Consider the following 17,440-nt stretch of genomic DNA (forward strand, 5'->3'; position numbering starts at 1 on the left):
AGGGAAGTACGTCCATCTGGGTGACATTTACTGAATTAGCCACATTAGCTCACATTAGCGGAGATTACACAGACTCCAGGAGTGAAGTGCAGGCAGCCAGCATTTATGATCTATGATTCAAACTGATATTCAACACAGTACCATGCTCATAGCCTGTAAAACACTGACCCTCACGGCCCGAATCCTCCCGGTGTTCCAGATTAGCAGCTAGTGTATGTGCCATCGATAGTAGTGATGTATCATGGTGCAAGTGCGGCTATTTAATTAGCATAACAGAGCTAATGTTTACACGGTGTGTTCCTAAACTATCTTTGTCACTTATGGAAACACCACCACTCGAATGACCACAGTCCAGGGCGAGATCACAGAGTTAACATGCTAATGATGCTAATTTTCCTGACAACTAGCCTCCGAGGAGAAGTGAGGGCAAGCAGCTAGCTGTCACTCAAGACCATGCCCCTAATATTCATTAACTTTAACCTCCAATAAAATAAAAAATGGCTTGGTAAAAAAATAATTGACCCCCCTCAGTTTTGTCATGGAGATATGACGTAAACATACAGACTAGAATATTTTTTGTCCCAGGCCTTAAACAGGTTAAATGATGCTGTGAAAAAAAAACTTCCTGTTTAACATAGGGGTCAATGACAAACTGCTCTATTGTGCAAACTGCTCCTACTGGACACTCTGAGAACTGCAGTTTTGGGCACTTCTGTATTGGATCAACCAGGAAGTCGCTGTGGTGGGGGCTTGATTCAGACAGACAGGATGAGAACATTAATGTGTTTTTGAACATTAACGTTTGTAAAGATGTTCCAGCAGAAACCGAAAAAACGAGTATGAACCTGAAAATGAGCATGATGTAGCCCTTTTAATGCTTTCCCATCACGACAGAAAACATGACGTGTGAATCTTTTTTTACATTTGAAATCTCTGGTGCCACAATCATTACAAAGTTTCATGAGCTAAAAAAAAGACTAAATAATCTTATAGTATAATATAGAAACCCAAACTACAAGTATGAACCTGAAAATGAGCATAATGTGAACCTTATAATTAAATAATGAATTAATTATTGGAAATGAAATAAAGGTCCGAGCATTCAAAATGTCACTTCCAGGGCAAAGTGTAAATATGTGTGTAATGAATAACCCCTGCGGTGTCAAACGTGTTAATGTTTAGCCTATTTGTTTCTGATTAACCAATGAGAAATGATTTGCACTGAAGCCGGATTGGCAGCTACACACCCACCCCCGCTGACGTCACTTCGCCTCTAAACTTCACACTAAAGGCTCTGAACTTTACAAAAGCTCTTACATGTGTCGTAGCGTGTCTTTAAAATAGAAGCACAGTCAGTTTGCATCTGCGGGCGGTCATATGTTGTTGTGTGTGTCGTTATATTTTGTTTTAATGGACTACTGACTTACTATCGACACTTATTTTGAAAACCAAAACAGTTATCCGGAATCTGGTGTGGGCTGTGAGACCAAGCACTACTCTCCCTGCATACATGTCCACCTTAGCCAAAGCTATGTCCAGTAAGTACAAAGTTCTCATACATGTGAAGCTGTAGCTAACAAATGTGAGCATAAACACAGTCAAACTATCGTCTGTAGTCTGTAAAGGCCTCCTCCAAGTGTTGTCACCGTTGTTCAGCTGTCAGGGTCTGTCGTCCCCAGGGTTCCGGCTGGCTGTGGTCCAGCTGCAGGTGGGCAGCGTCAAGGCGGACAACCTGAGCAGAGCCCGGAGGCTGGTGAAGGAGGCTGCGGGACAGGGCAGCAGGGTGGTGCTGCTGCCGGTGAGGAGGAGGGTCTCTGTGGGGACAGGAGGGAGGCTGGGGGCCGAGGAGGGGAGGCTGGGGGCCGGTCAAATTCTGAGTCTCTCACCTGTCATTCAAACAGGAGTGCTTCAATTCTCCGTATGGGACCAGCTTCTTCTCTCAGTACGCTGAGAGGATCCCAGGAGAGTCCACTCAGCTGCTGTCAGAGGCGGCCAAGGAGAATAAGGTGTACCTGGTGGGAGGTAGGTGGTCTTCTGTGTGACATTAACACACCAGGGCAATCCTTGAAAATGCGTGAATTTTAAGGTTTAAAAGGTGCTTACATCTTGGATAAAGTACTTGAAAATGCTTAAAATTGTGTCCGCATTTCTCTTGCAACAAAGAGCTGTAGAATAGGAATTTAATTGAATTTCTTATCCATTTGTTATTGCAAAACACAATTCTAGTTATTCTTCCATCTCTTTTAACGTGATAAAAAGTGAATAATATATATATATTTAAATTATGTATGTATTTGTAGAAATATGTAATTTACCACAGCTCTAAGGTGCTGGAAAATGGACCATGAAAGTGCTTGGAAAGGGCTTGAATTTGACCTGGGAAAGGTGCATGAACCCTGAATATATACTAATATTTAAATGTCTATCTGAATGTTACCTTCTAACAAACATGGAGGTCTTTTTGTCTTGTGACCACGTATTACAAATGTTCATGTGTTTCTGAAAATATTTGCTAATGTTTCATATGTCCAATAGTTTTCAATGCTAGAATAGATAATTAGATTAAAAGGAATAAAACAAACAGGAACAGGTGTACTAGATAGATTGATAATAACTTTATTGATCCCCTAGGGGAAATTAAGGGTCCAAAAAGCTTATAGAGAGACATCATACAAAACATACACATACAAAAAGGAAAGGAAAGACAGTGCAAGTATGGATCAATAGACCATCATAAATATGAAATGTGTAATATATACGTGTAGATAAATAGATAAGGTAGTACTTGCAGCTCTTCTTCTTTAATGCCCCTATCTTAATATCAACAGTTCGTTGTCTATTTTGGGATAAAAAAACAAAGGTATTTTCTGGTCACAATGGGTTAAATAAGTAAAAAGCAGAATCAAGAGCGTTTTACCTGTAAAATCCTGAGTCTATAATGTAAACCAGTGTTCCCTTTTTCATCTGGAATATCTGGACACAGCAGGTTTTGGTGTCCGTGCCACAGAGTTAAAGAATAACAGACTTTCTCCTCCAGATGCAAAGTTAATAAATTATTTCACAATAGTCCCATAAAACGTCTTATCTTTAGTGGATAGAGCCACTCTAACTTTTCCTGAAGTGACTGCTTTAAAAAACATGTCAATAAAAGCTGGCAATACTCTCATATCACTATTTCTCCCACCATGTAATTTATTAGATACACTTAAACTTGTAGTAGTAATTGAACGGCTTTAATGTTTACATCAATATGTTTACAACCACAACAGTGTTAAATATTATCTGTGCTGTTGTCCATTTGATCTTAGAACCCACAAAAGACTTTTTTAATGACAAACATTTTCCAGGGAAAGTATCTTATAAACTTAAAGGGGAAGTAAGGACATTTGTACATTTTTACAGTCCAAAATATCATGTCATCCAGTATAAAGTGTGGAACTGCTCCATGGACAATGAAATGTGAAATAGATCATCTTTATACTGATACTGAATGAATGCCTGTTTTGTTTTGTTTTTTTTGTTTTTTTTACATCTGCTTTGTTTGTGCGCTCTTCTTGCAGCATCAAACTGTGTTTCTGTGCACAGATCAACAGTAAAACCATAAAAAAGCATGCTTTTCTCCAGCGGAGGAATGACCCCTGTGACTTGTTGTTCACCAGGATCCATCCCTGAAGAGGACGGTGGGAAGTTGTACAACAGCTGTACAGTGTTTGGGCCTGATGGGGAGCTGATTCTTAAACACAGGAAGGTACAGGCTCATCAGCTACAGTATTTACTTTGCCATTTCTTTCAACTATTTAATGACCTCATTAGGATTACAGCAGGACGTTCACCACCTCAAAGTGCTTCTCTTCATCTTTCCTCCTTCAAGATTCACCTCTTTGACATCGACGTTCCAGGGAAAATCTGTTTCCAGGAGTCCGAGACTCTGAGCCCAGGCAGCACTTTGTCAATGTTCGAAACACGTAAGTGAATCCTCCTGACTCCTGTCTGTTTCCCTCGCAGCCGGACGAGCATCACTTGAATCTGTATTCTCTGTCATTCCTCCGACAGCGTTCTGTAAAGTGGGTGTGGGGATTTGCTACGACATAAGATTTGCAGAGCTCGCACAACTCTACAGCAGGAAAGGTATGTTTCTGATGAGACTGTTCACGTGGCATCGTCGACTGGGCTGCGTTCACGGTGTGCAGGAGAGTTCAGCAGGTTGTCCTTTTGTCCGCAGGCTGTCAGCTGCTGGTCTACCCTGGAGCCTTCAACATGACGACTGGTCCGGCTCACTGGGAGCTCCTTCAGAGGGGGAGGTCAGACTGAGAGTTGCTGCTCAAAATCACCTACAATTTAGTGACAAAACAACTTTCCATTAGACTAAACCGAATGTCTTAGATATGGGTTGATTCATGTCCCTCATAAGACAATGTGATGTTCCAAACTCCATGAACTTGGGGGGACACTTTGGGGGCGACTGTGGCTCAGTTGGTCGAGCGAGTCGGCCAATGTCCGAAGGGTCGGCCTGCCCTACTTGTGTCATGGTCGTTGTGGTCGCTTGGGCAAGACACTTCACCCACCTTGCCTCGTGTGAATGTGTATGACTGCTGTATGTTTGAGGAGGTGGTCAGTGGGGCCGCAGGCGCTGATTAGCTGCCACGCTTCTGTCAGTGTTTTTGTGACTACTACGTAGTTTACCACCACCATGTATGTCTGTGTGAATGAATGGAACCTGGACTCTGTAAAGCGCCTTGAGCACTGAGAAAGGCGCTATATAAATCAAAGCCATAATAATAATAATAATGAATGTGGCGGCATGGATGTGTTGCTTGTCACTAGGAGGGAATGTGTGTCTGGAGGTGTGTCTATGTGGGGGTGGAGTCAAGGGTGTGTGTGTGTGTGTGTGTGTGTGTGTGTGTGTGTGTGTGTGTGTGTGTGTGTGTGTGTGTGTGTGTGTGTGTGTGTGTGTGTGTGTGTGTGTGTGTGTGTGTGTGTGTGTGTGTGTGTGTGTGTGTGTGTGTGTGTGTGTGTGTGTGTGTGTGTGTGTGTGTGTGTCACTGGAGCTGACTGATTGCTTGATGAATGCCACCTGTGTCTCACTGGGAAATTGTTTGCTTGATGCAGAGAGTGGAGAGGAAGGGTGCCTAAAATTTCTGTTGGCCGCTAAAACTTCTTACAATCATATAGTCAATTGCTGCAAGTTTATCCTTAAACTGTGTGTACAAAGTACTTTTAATTGAAAGGATACAGCGCGTCGGACAGAACCCTGTGTTCCCCTCTCACTGACTAACTTGGGTTTTGATAGTCACGATACAATGAACATTACATCCCACATCATGTAATATGATAAGAGCGACACAAGGGCAGGAAAGGATATTTTTATCTTTACAGCCACCTAAATAATGTTTTTAAGCAACAGTTTACTGCTGCATAATTTGACATACATCGCTTCATTGTCTCCTTCACAGGGCGCTTGATAACCAAGTGTATGTGGCCACAGCGTCTCCTGCCAGAGATGAGACGTCTTCATATGTTGCCTGGGGTCACAGCACTGTTGTAAATCCATGGTACAGTAACAACTGTGTGACTGTTGTCATGTGTAGGGAAAAAAAGGCTGCACAAGTTAGTGCCAGTCACAGCGGTAGAGAGGGAGCCATAAGTGAATGAAAGGAAAGCAATAGATGATTTGTGTCAGTAAAAAGTATAGATATTTGTGTTGTTCAGGTGTATCAGTATTGGCCGATGCGGGCTGCTGTGTTTCCCGTCATATATTACAGACAGGCGTCCACAGGCAGCTCCGTGTTGCTGGAGACGCCTCTTTAAGTTCAATAAGTGTTCCTTTTTTTATATTGAGACTCGTAACATTTGTTATCATCATTGTGTCATTTTTATGATGTAAATTGAGGGAGAAAAAGTCGTATTGGCTCCAAATATCTACTAAAGAATATATCGGCAGTCCGTATTGGTCATCGGCTAAGGCTGATGATGAATCCCAAATTCAGAGTGTCACTCAAGTTACTTAAGTTACAGTACAGACGTATTATCAGCAAGACGTACTAAAAATATAAAGCATAAAAAATTATTCCTTATGCAGAACTGTGAGTGTTACATCATGTAAGGGAAAATATAGAACGAGCCGATCATTATTACAAATAGATTCTCAACCCTGAAAGGGTTAAATTTGCAATAATGACAGCTCGCTCTACATTATCAAGCTTATTACACAGCTGCTTAATAAAGAAATCATTAATGTCATTGGTTGAATGATTGAAGGACTAAAAGAAGATTTAAAATGGGCCCACCAGAGTCTAAGCAGAGAAGTGCGTCCATAAGAACAGCCTTTATAAAATAGTCTGTCAATCAGAAATAATAGACCTAGATTGCCGTAATTGACCAGTAGCGAGTATTCAACAGAGCTGTTAGATTATTAGAGATGCCTTTAAATGTAATTAACATTTTAGTGTTGTAGACTTGTGACTGTTGCGATCTGTCGTTTCAGGGGAGAAGTTATCTCAAAGGCTGGATCAGAGGAGGCCATAATTTATGCGGACATTGGTGAGTGGAAGAGCGGCGTGCTTGTTTCTGCAGAGACGTGCAACTAGAAGACTGAACATGTTTTGTCCACTTTGTTGTCGCATTTGAGTGCCATGTCATGCATATCTAAAATGAATGTGATGAGAATGGAAACATTTCTCTGACAGTGTGCTTCCCTAATGCAGTGCAGCCTTATTGGATTGCATTATATTTTGCAGGCGTTGGCGTTCCTGTGTATGTTGAGGCCGGACTAAACCTCTTTATTTCCATGTGTGACCTGTTCCCAGACCTGCAGTATTTAGCAGATATCCGGCAGCAGATCCCCATCACGGTTCAGCGTCGTGACGACCTCTACACAGTGACTTGTGTGCAAGAAGGATCAAGCTGAACGCTGTGACCTCAAGAAAGAAGGCGCGAAGGTACCAACACAAACTATGCAACAGATCTCCGCCGCAAACACTGCGTCTTCTCATCCTGCTGAAGCACCAGACTTAACTGTCGTAGTTGTGGTGCAGTTGTGATGGGGATTCTTGACACTTCTTAAGGATGGAACTGCAGTTTGTTTTGTGTGATGTATTGAAATGAGTCGTTGTTTGATAGACAATTGATGACAGTTTTGGTAAGCAGTATATTGTCACATCATTTATGAAGTAGAAATAAACCTTTGCTGGTTAGAGATTCTCCGTTGTGACAATATACACCCTCTAATCCATTTCATATCCCTTGGGGGGGGGGGGGGGGGGGGGTTTGATGATGTCTTGATGAAATGCTCCACAAAATATGACTTTGTCTTTTGTTTTAGCTCATGAAACTTCATATTGATTGTGGCACCAGAGATTTCAGGGCGCACTCACACCGCCCATCCGTACTGTGGCCCATGCTTTAGGGTACTCCCATCACGATGCGTCACTTTGTTAACAAATCTTTCCATAGACCCCAAATCTGCAGTAAACCCTCCACCTCCGCATCACGCCAATGTGTACCTTTCGCCGCCATTGTTTTAAATGTCCGCGCAGTGCTTGTGCTCGTACATGTATGCACACTCATGCTCGTACATGTATAAACGTGCTTTACAAAAGCCCACCTCTCCCAAACGGGCCACTTACACTGGTCAAACGAACTAGACTTTAGCCGTGAAACGTGCTTGGGCACAGTACAGATGGACATTGTGAGTGCGCCCTCAAATGTAAAAAAGATACACACTTGTCATGTTTTCTGTCATGATGGAAACAACATTGAAGGGGATACATCATGCTCATTTTCAGGTACATAATGTATTTTAAGTTTCTTCTAGAACATGTTTACATGCTTTAATGTTCAAAAACACATTTTTTTCCTCATCCTGTCTGTCTAAATATACCTGCATTCACCCTCTGTCTGAATCACTACATTGTCTCTTAAAGACAGAGACTGCTCTGAGGGCACGTCTCTGATTGGTCCGAGTTTTCTTCTCGATCTGTGCTCTCTGTGTCTGCATTGTCATCAAAACGAGAGAGCATTAATTCTTGATTGGGTGGCACGGTGTTGTGGTGGTTAGCACCGTCGCCTCACAGCAAGTTCCTGGTTCTGGGGCCCTTCTGTGTGGAGTTTTCATGGTCTCCTCGTGTAACTTTTGTTATAATTTGGCACAATAAATAAAGTTGAATTGAATTGACTTGCCCGTAGGTGTGAATGGTTGTCTGTCTCTGTTTGCCTCCCCCCGTAGGGGCCCCGATAGGAACAAGCGGTTGAAGATGGATGGATAATTCTTGATTTATTCTGAAATATTGTTATTTTTTGTTGTTCAGAATTTGATATATCAGCTACACCACTATGCATGTTGTTTTAAATAACCAAGGCACTTCAACAAAAACCTTTGACAGATCTATGAAAATGTAAATGAAACATCTCCAGGTATGGGTTTGAACATCTTTATTAAAGCTTGAATCACCAACACAGAAAGGGAGTATCCAGTAAACATAGAAGAATTCTCAGGAGCTGAGGCGGTGGTATTCCTCGTTAACTTATAGTAACTATACCAAATCTGTACATCGCCTGCTTAAGAAAACCCGCCACTTGTATTGAATAGTGAAGTGCTGAACGCAGCGGTCAAAACAAATACATATTTAGAAATCAGTGCTTTGTTGCCTCATGTCAGAAACTTTACAGTTAATGAGGGCGTGTTTCACACATCAGTCTCTTTTCCCTCCGGCTTCATCGCCTCCGTCTCCTCCTTGTACGAACATTGCCTTTTGTATCCTGATGACAGCGAACATTCAGTGAGAATTATAACATCGATGCAGTAATCTGTTTACCACTTTATTGTTGCTGCATCAATTTACATGTATATTACCTTGTATACTGCAGGGAAGCTAAACCCATTATATCATAATTTAGTAGTTGATTTATATTTTCTATAAAAAATCTTTAATACTATCAGAGGAATAGGACAGGTTCTGAACCAAAGTGTGTCTCTACATTTATTTGGATGAGTGGAAGACATTTAGTAAAGTTTCTGTTTCCAGATTGAAAGTGATAACTTCAGAAATATTCAAAAATATCAAGACAAAAGAATCTTAGCACACATTAAAAAAATGTATGGCTTAGTAGGGTCCGAGCACTGGCACACGGGAGAATCTTTCAGACGTGCCTACCTCTGTCCGGGTGAAGCTTTTGGAACTCCTTCTTCTTCTTCTTACTCATCCTGTCCAGATGAATCTGATAGATGACTCCTATCAACACCAGGACCCCAACCACCACACAGAGACCCGTGCTGAAGATCCACATGGCCTCTGATGCTCGACTCACCACCTTGCTGCCATTCACTCCATCTTGACACCAACAAGAAGAAGAGCTTAGTGAACAAGCGGTTGTGTTTGAGGCATAATAACTGAATGAGAAGCGATCGATCACTCACAGTTTGTGGCTGTCACGGTTTCGTTCATGGAGGGGTTCTCTATGATGCACGACACACTGGTGTCTTTGGAAATGTTGACCCTCAGGTGGCTTGTGATGTTGTACAGATGGGAGTCTGGGAGTGATGCAGCCAAGGTCCTGACTGAGCCTTCGGGAGGCTCATCCGTGTTGTTGATGAGCCAGTAAACTGCAGGTTCAGGATAACCCCCACTGGAGTGGCACAAGAAGGCTGTCTCACCTCCAAGCTCTGCCTCTTCCCTCTGCAGCAGCGGGAAGCTGAAACGGGCTGCAAACAGCCATGAAAAGACACGAGTTAGCTCCTTTAAGTATTTTTCTGATTACCTTCCATGTGATTGACACTGACCTGCTGTCCTGAGGCACACAGTGCACAGCTCAGCGCTTTGATTTCCCCCTGAAATGATGTGTAGACTGTAAAATACGCTGTGCTCTGTAGCATCAACTGTGGGCAGCTCCAGAGAGACATTCCCAGTATGTGCAGCATCAGCTGGGGTGCTGGCTCTGTTAATGCTCCATTCCTCCACATCTCCATCCTTGTTCCACACTGATCTGAGCAACACTTCTTCACCTCTCTTCCATTCAATGGAAAAATTCACATAGGTCAATAATTGTGGGTAAACGCAGGGCAGGGACACTGGCTGTCCGACTATGCCAAGGACGCACTCTTCCTCTGTGGAGAAATAAGTGAAACAGCACAGGGAAATTTTCAGGAGGTTTCAGTGTAGATAGCCATGTCAGTGTGTATAGTATGCATGACCAGACAGAGAGTCATCTTACCCAGACAGGCACAGAAACCGAGGAAGCTGAGCAGCAGTGCTGTGCGCCACAGCACCACCGGCACCGCCCGCTGAGGGCACGTTTGTTCACTGAAGACGCAAAAACATTCCAAAGGAATTTTCCTTTTTAAACTGTAAAACGAACACAGGCCCATTACTCACTAATCTGCCTACGTAACTACACTTCCCTGTCTTCTGCTCACTCCCTTTAACAGCTCCAAGTCAAACACACAGCTCGCTTGTTGCCTCACTCTGAGTGAAGTCAGTGTCAGTCATGTTGTGGCTTGTTGTTCCATACCTGCTCTCTCTCTCTTCTCCTCTGATTTAAATGACTTACAGTTAAACATAAAAACAACTCTTAAAACAGATTTCCACGCAGAAATAACTGTGGAGACCTCAGCCCTCGTAGTTTCCAAAAGCATACATCCTGTTGAGAGTCACATTATGGAGATTGGTTGGACCTGTTTGACTTGTTTTCAGGTCACACACGCCCACAACTACGCTGTGATGTTCGCAGGGTAATATGACACCCGGCAAGATTCAAAAATCACAGCAGGCGAGCACTCTAAATCTGAAATTGTTTAAATAAACAAACTTAACTTTTCTTGGTTAAGTGCATTTTTAAACTGTTAATAGAGAGCGTTTAAAAGGAGAGTTTCATATTTTTTGAAGTGCGGTTGTATGAAGTTTTTATCCGTAGTCATTGTATCATCTACAGTAGATGATGGTCTGCACGCTCCCAGTTAGGAGAAGCAGACGGGAAGCTGCTGCGGACGGGGGCAGCAGCTAAATGTATTTTAGTCAGCTTAACAGGCTCACCTAAAATGTTTATATCAGTTTAGGTTTACGTTATATGTAGAATTTTTTTACAACTTTATGCCATCAGACAGCCTTGTTTAAGTTTGTGCAGGGGTAACTGAAGCCATTGTATCGCTCTCTTCAAAGCCACATGACTCCATTGACAGTAATCGTTTCTCAGGACACAGGAGTTGCTGGTCTACTGCTGCCTCTATCTGTTAGTTTGAGATTGTGTTACTTTGGTGCTTGAAAGGGTTAGGGTATGAGGGGAAATAAACTTTTTTTATTTAATATAAGAATTTGATTTAAGGGCGTACTCACACTGTCCTTCCAGACCGCGACCCGGGCTTTAGGGTACTTGTCCCCCCTCCCTCTCCCCCCGCGCCCCAGCCCCGTTTGTACTCACACTGCCAGGGCCGGCCAATGCTTCTTGCTGTCCATACGCCATCACGCCGTAACACGTCACACGCATTGATCGCGTGGGTGTGGCTTTGTTTACAAATCTTTCCACAGACCTCAGAGTTTTTGTGCGTCTTGTCGACTGTTTTTGAATATTTTCATCCGACCAAATCTGCAGTAAACACTCCACCTCCGCATCACACCAACGTGAACCTTTCACCGCCATTGTTGTTGTTGTTAAATGTCCGCGTATGGTCCGTCCTTCTATTTACATGTCCGAACAGGCGGACATAACGCTACTGCCGTAGGGCTCGTGCTCGTACACGTGCGCACACTCGTGCTCGTGCAAACGGCTCCGCTAAAGCCCAACTCTTTCAAGCGGGCCGTGGACGGCCCTCTGGCCGCAGTTGTGCGCAGAACGGGTGCACTCACACTGCTTAAAGGTACTAGGCTTTAGCTGAAAAACCGGTTTTGGCCCCGGCCAGAAGGACAGTGTGAGTAGGCCCTGAGTTTCCACGTGTTTTTTTTGTTTCTCTCTGTGGTCATTTTACTATCTATTTTTAATCATTTTGTGATTTTATTTTTCCAGCAACATTTTTTGAGTCAGGGCCCCTGACTTTATGGGCCCCAGGGCCTGTGCCCAGTAAGCCCATACAGTTACCCATCCATGTATTTAACGGCAGTACTTAAACTCAATATCAATAGAATATAGAAATACTTGTAAATGTGTAAATATTCACTCTGTAAGTGACTGCCGGACACACCCCTCTCTCTCTGACTGCTGATCGCACAGATATGAGTCAGGGATGTTTCCCTCTCAGTCCTCAGGACCAAACACACCACGGCTGTGCAGCTAAACGCAAAGAACAAAATGTAGGCTGCAAATATTCATCATTTGTGGTGTTTTTGTTTCATTCAGTAGTCAGACATTTTAACCTCATTGGTCTAGAACAGGGGTCTGCAACCTTTACTATCAAAAGAGCCATTTTGCCCCTTCTTCCACCAGATAAAATTTGTCTGGAGCCGCAAAACATATCTGATGTCACAGCTTATAAAGGTTTACATATAGTTACTGTTAACATTTTATTCCTATTATTACCTGTCCTAAAATTGTTGTTGTTCGCTAATTCATCACCACATATCGAGCATAGAGGTAAGCCATGTTCATGTAAAAGCAAATGAATATGTCCACGAAACACTACTTTCCTTTGATATTTTTTGGGGGGGATTTATCCACCATCAGTGCGGGTCACCAACTCAAGATTAGCCACCTGCAGGGAAAGGCGCTGGGCCGTAGACCTAGGATGTGACGCATATTTTAGTTTCACGTAGACCCATACAAAACACGGAGTCGATGAATTTTGTTATTTGTGATTGACTGTGGATTTTAAAAAATCCATATTTTAGTCTCCACAAACAAATAGATGCTTATTGCTATTACTTGTTTATACATTTCTGTCAGTTTACCCTCAAAATATTAATATTTGATCCAATATTTTATTTAAACAGAGCTTATAATTATACATTCAGATTTTTCACATTTAATCTCAGCTGTCATACTTTGCATAATAAAGGACAGATATTTGACAATTTCACATCCATGAAATGATGAAATGTTTAAATTGTTGAAATGTTCATAGTGAGACTCCTACTATTAAAATGTATGATTGTGAATGTCTCATCTGTTAATCCTTAAATTGTCCCTCAGTGAAATATTTACAGTGATGAATAATTTTGTTTAGGAAAATAATATCCGGGTCTTTATCATATTCAGTGTTGTGAAATCTATGTGCAGTGACATTCAACTGAAAAGAACATTGGATTTAATGTTGTTTTAACTGTTTTATTTAATACCGATGTGTTTGAATGGATTGTATTGGGGGGGGGGGGGGGGGCAGCCATTCTTTCTGGGGGGGGGTCATAGAATGTTGGCAAGAGTTGGCAATTCACCCCGGAATCCCCAGAGTTTTGATGTTTTAAACTGCTTTGTGACATCACACAGCTGTTAGAACATGTATAAATAGGACAAAGTACTTTTCAACTCACTTTCAACCGCATTACTTCACAACTCAGACATCGAATCACTTTGCAACTCAGACATCAAATAACTTCGCAACCTGAAGACTGTTTCTATTAAGAACAGAAATGGGAGAAAACAAGAGTGACATGCATGAAGCAGAACCAAAAGGTCCACAGGAGTGGTGCCTGGAGGTGAGACAGAGGATCAAGGCTCTCACAAATAAACGTGAGGAGTTAACAAGTCTGCGTGAGGAGCTCCCCACTGACCTAAGTCTCCAGATTACCAAACGCAGAGAGCTGGAGGAAGGCCACGAGGTGCTCCCAACCCAACCAGAGGCTGAGACACAAGAACATCGAGAGGTGCTCAGGTCCAATGTCTCAAAATGTCCAAGGAAGGAAAGAAGGCCGCCTCAAACCTACAGGCCAACACAAACCTACCGACCGGTACAAATGCATGGACCGAAACAAACCTACGGACCGGCACAAAACTACGGGCCGCCTCAAACCTATGGGCCGACACAAACCTACGGACCGGCACAAACCTACGGGCCGGCACAAAACTACGGGCCGCCTCAAACCTACGGGCCGCCTCAAACCTACGGGCCGCCTCAAACCTATGGGCCGCCACAAATGCATGGACTACCACAACAGTACGGGCCGCCACAAATGTACGGTCCGCCACAAATGCACGGACTGCCCCAACAGTACGGGCCGCTACAAATGTACGGGCCGCCACAAATGCATGGTCCGCCACAAATGCACGGACCGGCACAAATGTATGGACCGCCACAAATGCACGGACCGGCACAAATGTATGGACCGCCCCAAATGTACGGACCGCCACAAATGCATGGACCGCCAAAAATGTACGGACCAGCAAGACAAAAATACCAGGGGCCAAGACAACATTATCAGCCACAGCGAGCGCCTCACTACCAGCCAAAGGTTGAGAGTCCAAGAATCCAAAAGGTGGATAATGTCAACAAGGAGCTCCCAGCACAGAAAGAGGTGGTTACTCCGAGACCCAAAGATGTTGAGAATGTCAACACGGAGCTGCCCACCGAACCCTACGTGCCTATGAAGTTTCTCGGTCAGAGCCTAAAGGAGGCAAATGACCTTCGGCAGCTGGAAAAAGAGATGCAGTCGGATGTGGAGCAGATGGCAGCTATCGACAAGGCCAAGCGCTGTGACAGAGAGAAGAAGTTGGAGGAGGAGCAGAGATTAAAACTTGAGCATGAAGAGGAGGTGCAGAAGCTCAAAGAATACTTACAAAATTTGAGTTTGCCCTCCAAAGAGCTTCAAGCTGAGACACTGAATCAGTCAAAAGTCCAGGTACCAGCAGAGGCCCTCATGAAAGAAATGAAGGAAGGCAACACTGAGTCAATCTCCAAGGACCAGGTGCAGGTTGAAACAGTGCAAGATAACCAAGCAGCCCTTGAGCAGGAGATTAAGCTCCTGCAGAGTGAAGCCTGCAAAGTAAAGGTGAATGCCTTTCAGATGGAGGACTACCAGAGGCAGATGGACGTGATGACCAGCTCCAACCTCCAGCTGGCCTGCCAAATCAAAGCGCAGGAGGAGGCCTATCAGACTCTTCAACAACAGATGGAGCCCCAAACCTGCCACCTGACTGAGACGGCTGAGGACGTTGGAGAGAAAGACACTCCGATGAAGGCTCCTGAAAAACAGGAGAAGATTTCACGTTGGAGAAAATTCAAGAAGGCGGTCACTCCAAGACATCGCCGTCAAAACAAGACCAAGTAGGCTGAGGTGTGAAACCTCAGGGCACATCAGGCCGTATCAGACTGAAGAGGCTGTAGTGCAGCGCAGTGGTTCAGTGTTCCTCAGACAGCTGGTTTCTGTCTGTCAGGACATTGCATGTTCCACTGTGTCTGCGTGGGTTTCCTCCCGGTGCTCCGGTTCCTCCCACAAAATAAAGAATAATGACTATAAAGATAGCAATAAATCTTTAAAAAGATAAATACATTCTGTACAGTTGTGTTTCTGCAGAGCAGTGTTTCTCACATGGGGGTAAAATATTTTAAAGGTACATTATTGGTAAAAGTTTGAAAAACAGCGTTGTTGAGTATTGAGAATTCTTCAGTGTGTATAATCAAATATATGAGTAAACTCAGAGAAGAGAAAGTTAATTCACAAATAAAGCTCCATCCAAAGTCTTGAACGTTACTTTTCCAATGTTGGAATATGCTTGAATTCAAATATAGTCCTTAAAAGACTGCTATGTTTCATCGACACAGTGACTAAATGTTTTGTTTGAGGTATCTTGAAAAGTTGTATGAAAAATACAAAATGCAGGATTTTTTTTAATGTAAATTTGTTTTTTCTAAATTGTTAAATTATTTTCTAAAAAAGTGATTAAAATGACATATAATGACATCAAAAATCTAATATTCCTGCACATATCATATGTAAAATAATATACACAAATTAAAAACCAAGTAACGTCCCAACACTTGTCACCTTGGGTCGGGTGGCGGCACCAGAGACTCCAGCTTGGAGCATCAGTTGACTTCCAGTGACCATACACACCAGGAACAGCCGAGGACGAGAAAATAAAACATGCAGATAGTTTTGATTTTACTTTATCTGTCTCCACCCCAATACAGCATTTAAAAAATGATTTGATTTTGTGTTCCAAGGATTATTAAAACATGATAACGGAGATTAAACGATTATTGTTCTCATTTTGTACAGCGTACGTTTTTTTTTAGAGAGTTACTGAGTCAATTTGTTGAATATAGTTTATTGAAATGTGTGTTTCATTTTGTATTTAAATGTACATATGTTTAAATATTATTTCTCTCATTATTCATTTTTTTCTTAAAGTTCTATTTAAAGTTCAAGAAACTCCTGTTTAGGTTGTTTTTTATTAAAAGTGGCGTTCATTCATTTTTAATTTAAGTTTATTAATTTAATTGTGTGAGTAATTGTTATCTTAATACTGAATGATATAATCACGATTATGATTTTGCCATAATTGAACAGCACTATGACAAAAAAGGGGAATTATAATTAAGTTGTGGTGCTCAAAACTTTAAAAACCTACAGCAAAAAAAAACTGTAAAAAAAAAGTTCTTTATTAACTTTGATCATCTTTAGTATTTTGTTAAGCAGGAAAAGCTTTTAGTAGAGTGATGAAAGCATCACCAGTTGAATCTAAGATTATACTTTATTTTTATTTATGGCTCCATTTTGCATCCCTACTGTGGGCGCCACAAACTAAACTAAACTAAATGCACCTCCGTTGTTTTAGGTCGGAGACAAATAAAACCTGGTCAGTGTGTTTCTGCTCACCACAGTCTGAGCCACCAGCTTCTCCTTATAGACCCTTTCAAAGATGTGAACATAAACTTTATAAATGTGTCCTAGTTTATTACTGAAGCCTGACACTTGTTATAGACTGATGTACAGAGGTGCCCTGTATCGATACAGCATGTGCATTCTAACCCAGGGTGGACAGTGGGGTTTCATTAAGGCATTCTACTCATCTCATCTGATCGAGAAAAATACCTTCATGGCCTTCCTGCCTTAGGCATATTGGTACCCCCTGCTGGCTGATTTAATTTAATTTATTTTACATGGTTTTGTATCGTCTGCTCTGGAATAGCTTCAGTTTATTATTTTTTTCTCCTTTCTTGGGGTCACTCAACGGGTCAAATACTGTAAGTTAAGGGAGGATACCCCAAAAGTTTCAGTTTAGCATGTCACAATGTCATTGTCTTGTTTTATGTTGTTTTGTTCTTTTTTATGTGTGTTTGGGACTTTGTTGTGTATGTTATTTTGTTTTTTTTTGTTCTGTTTTACCCTTCCTCCCCACTCTCTTTCTCCACTACTACAGAATACTTTAAGGTCATGCAGTGTCATTCTAACTTATTATTATTGTTCCTATGGCTAATGCTGTAAAGAAAGGTACTGGGGTGCGTCTTAACTCCTGAAATACTGAGGGAATGAACCAGGCAATCAAAATCAGTAAGGTCCTGACACAGTTACAGCACCTG

The 17,440-nt window shown here is 42.4% G+C and overlaps 2 protein-coding genes across 2 annotated transcripts; one reads left to right on the forward strand and one right to left on the reverse strand.

The window, feature by feature from the left end:
* The first annotated feature begins 1,474 nt into the window (after positions 1-1,474).
* Positions 1,475-7,810, forward strand: nit2 (nitrilase family, member 2). Its single transcript, XM_083911311.1, has 10 exons — positions 1,475-1,538; positions 1,680-1,798; positions 1,902-2,022; positions 3,660-3,748; positions 3,872-3,965; positions 4,054-4,128; positions 4,223-4,301; positions 5,454-5,552; positions 6,485-6,540; positions 6,807-7,810. The coding sequence occupies exons 1-10, from the start codon at positions 1,511-1,513 to the stop codon at positions 6,905-6,907; spliced, it is 861 nt and encodes a 286-aa protein (XP_083767437.1). The 5' UTR covers positions 1,475-1,510; the 3' UTR covers positions 6,908-7,810.
* A 611-nt stretch (positions 7,811-8,421) lies between these two features.
* LOC310945240 (ICOS ligand-like) lies at positions 8,422-10,623 on the reverse strand. The gene is made up of 5 exons (XM_083911277.1): positions 10,210-10,623; positions 9,779-10,102; positions 9,416-9,700; positions 9,153-9,329; positions 8,422-8,757 (listed from the first exon to the last, which is right to left on the reverse strand). Exons 1-5 carry the CDS (start codon positions 10,361-10,363, stop codon positions 8,684-8,686), a joined length of 1,014 nt encoding a protein of 337 aa, XP_083767403.1. The 5' UTR covers positions 10,364-10,623; the 3' UTR covers positions 8,422-8,683.
* Between the last annotated feature and the right edge of the window lie 6,817 nt (positions 10,624-17,440).

This window comes from Echiichthys vipera (genome assembly GCF_963691815.1).
Source record: "Echiichthys vipera genome assembly, chromosome: 3".
Lineage (NCBI taxonomy): Eukaryota > Metazoa > Chordata > Actinopteri > Perciformes > Trachinidae > Echiichthys > Echiichthys vipera.

Excerpts from the sequence above, each read along its gene's own strand:
- LOC310945240 (XM_083911277.1), bottom strand. The coding sequence starts at position 10,363 with ATGGGCCTGTGTTCGTTTTACAGTTTAAAAAGGAAAATTCCTTTGGAA. Across the intron at positions 10,103-10,209 it reads CGGTTTCTGTGCCTGTCTGG|AGGAAGAGTGCGTCCTTGGC; the intron begins GTAAGATGACTC and ends ATTTCTCCACAG. Across the intron at positions 9,330-9,415 it reads AACCGTGACAGCCACAAACT|ATGGAGTGAATGGCAGCAAG; the intron begins GTGAGTGATCGA and ends GTTGGTGTCAAG.
- nit2 (XM_083911311.1), top strand. The coding sequence starts at position 1,511 with ATGTCCACCTTAGCCAAAGCTATGTCCA. Across the intron at positions 2,023-3,659 it reads TAAGGTGTACCTGGTGGGAG|GATCCATCCCTGAAGAGGAC; the intron begins GTAGGTGGTCTT and ends GTTGTTCACCAG. Across the intron at positions 5,553-6,484 it reads AGCACTGTTGTAAATCCATG|GGGAGAAGTTATCTCAAAGG; the intron begins GTACAGTAACAA and ends CTGTCGTTTCAG.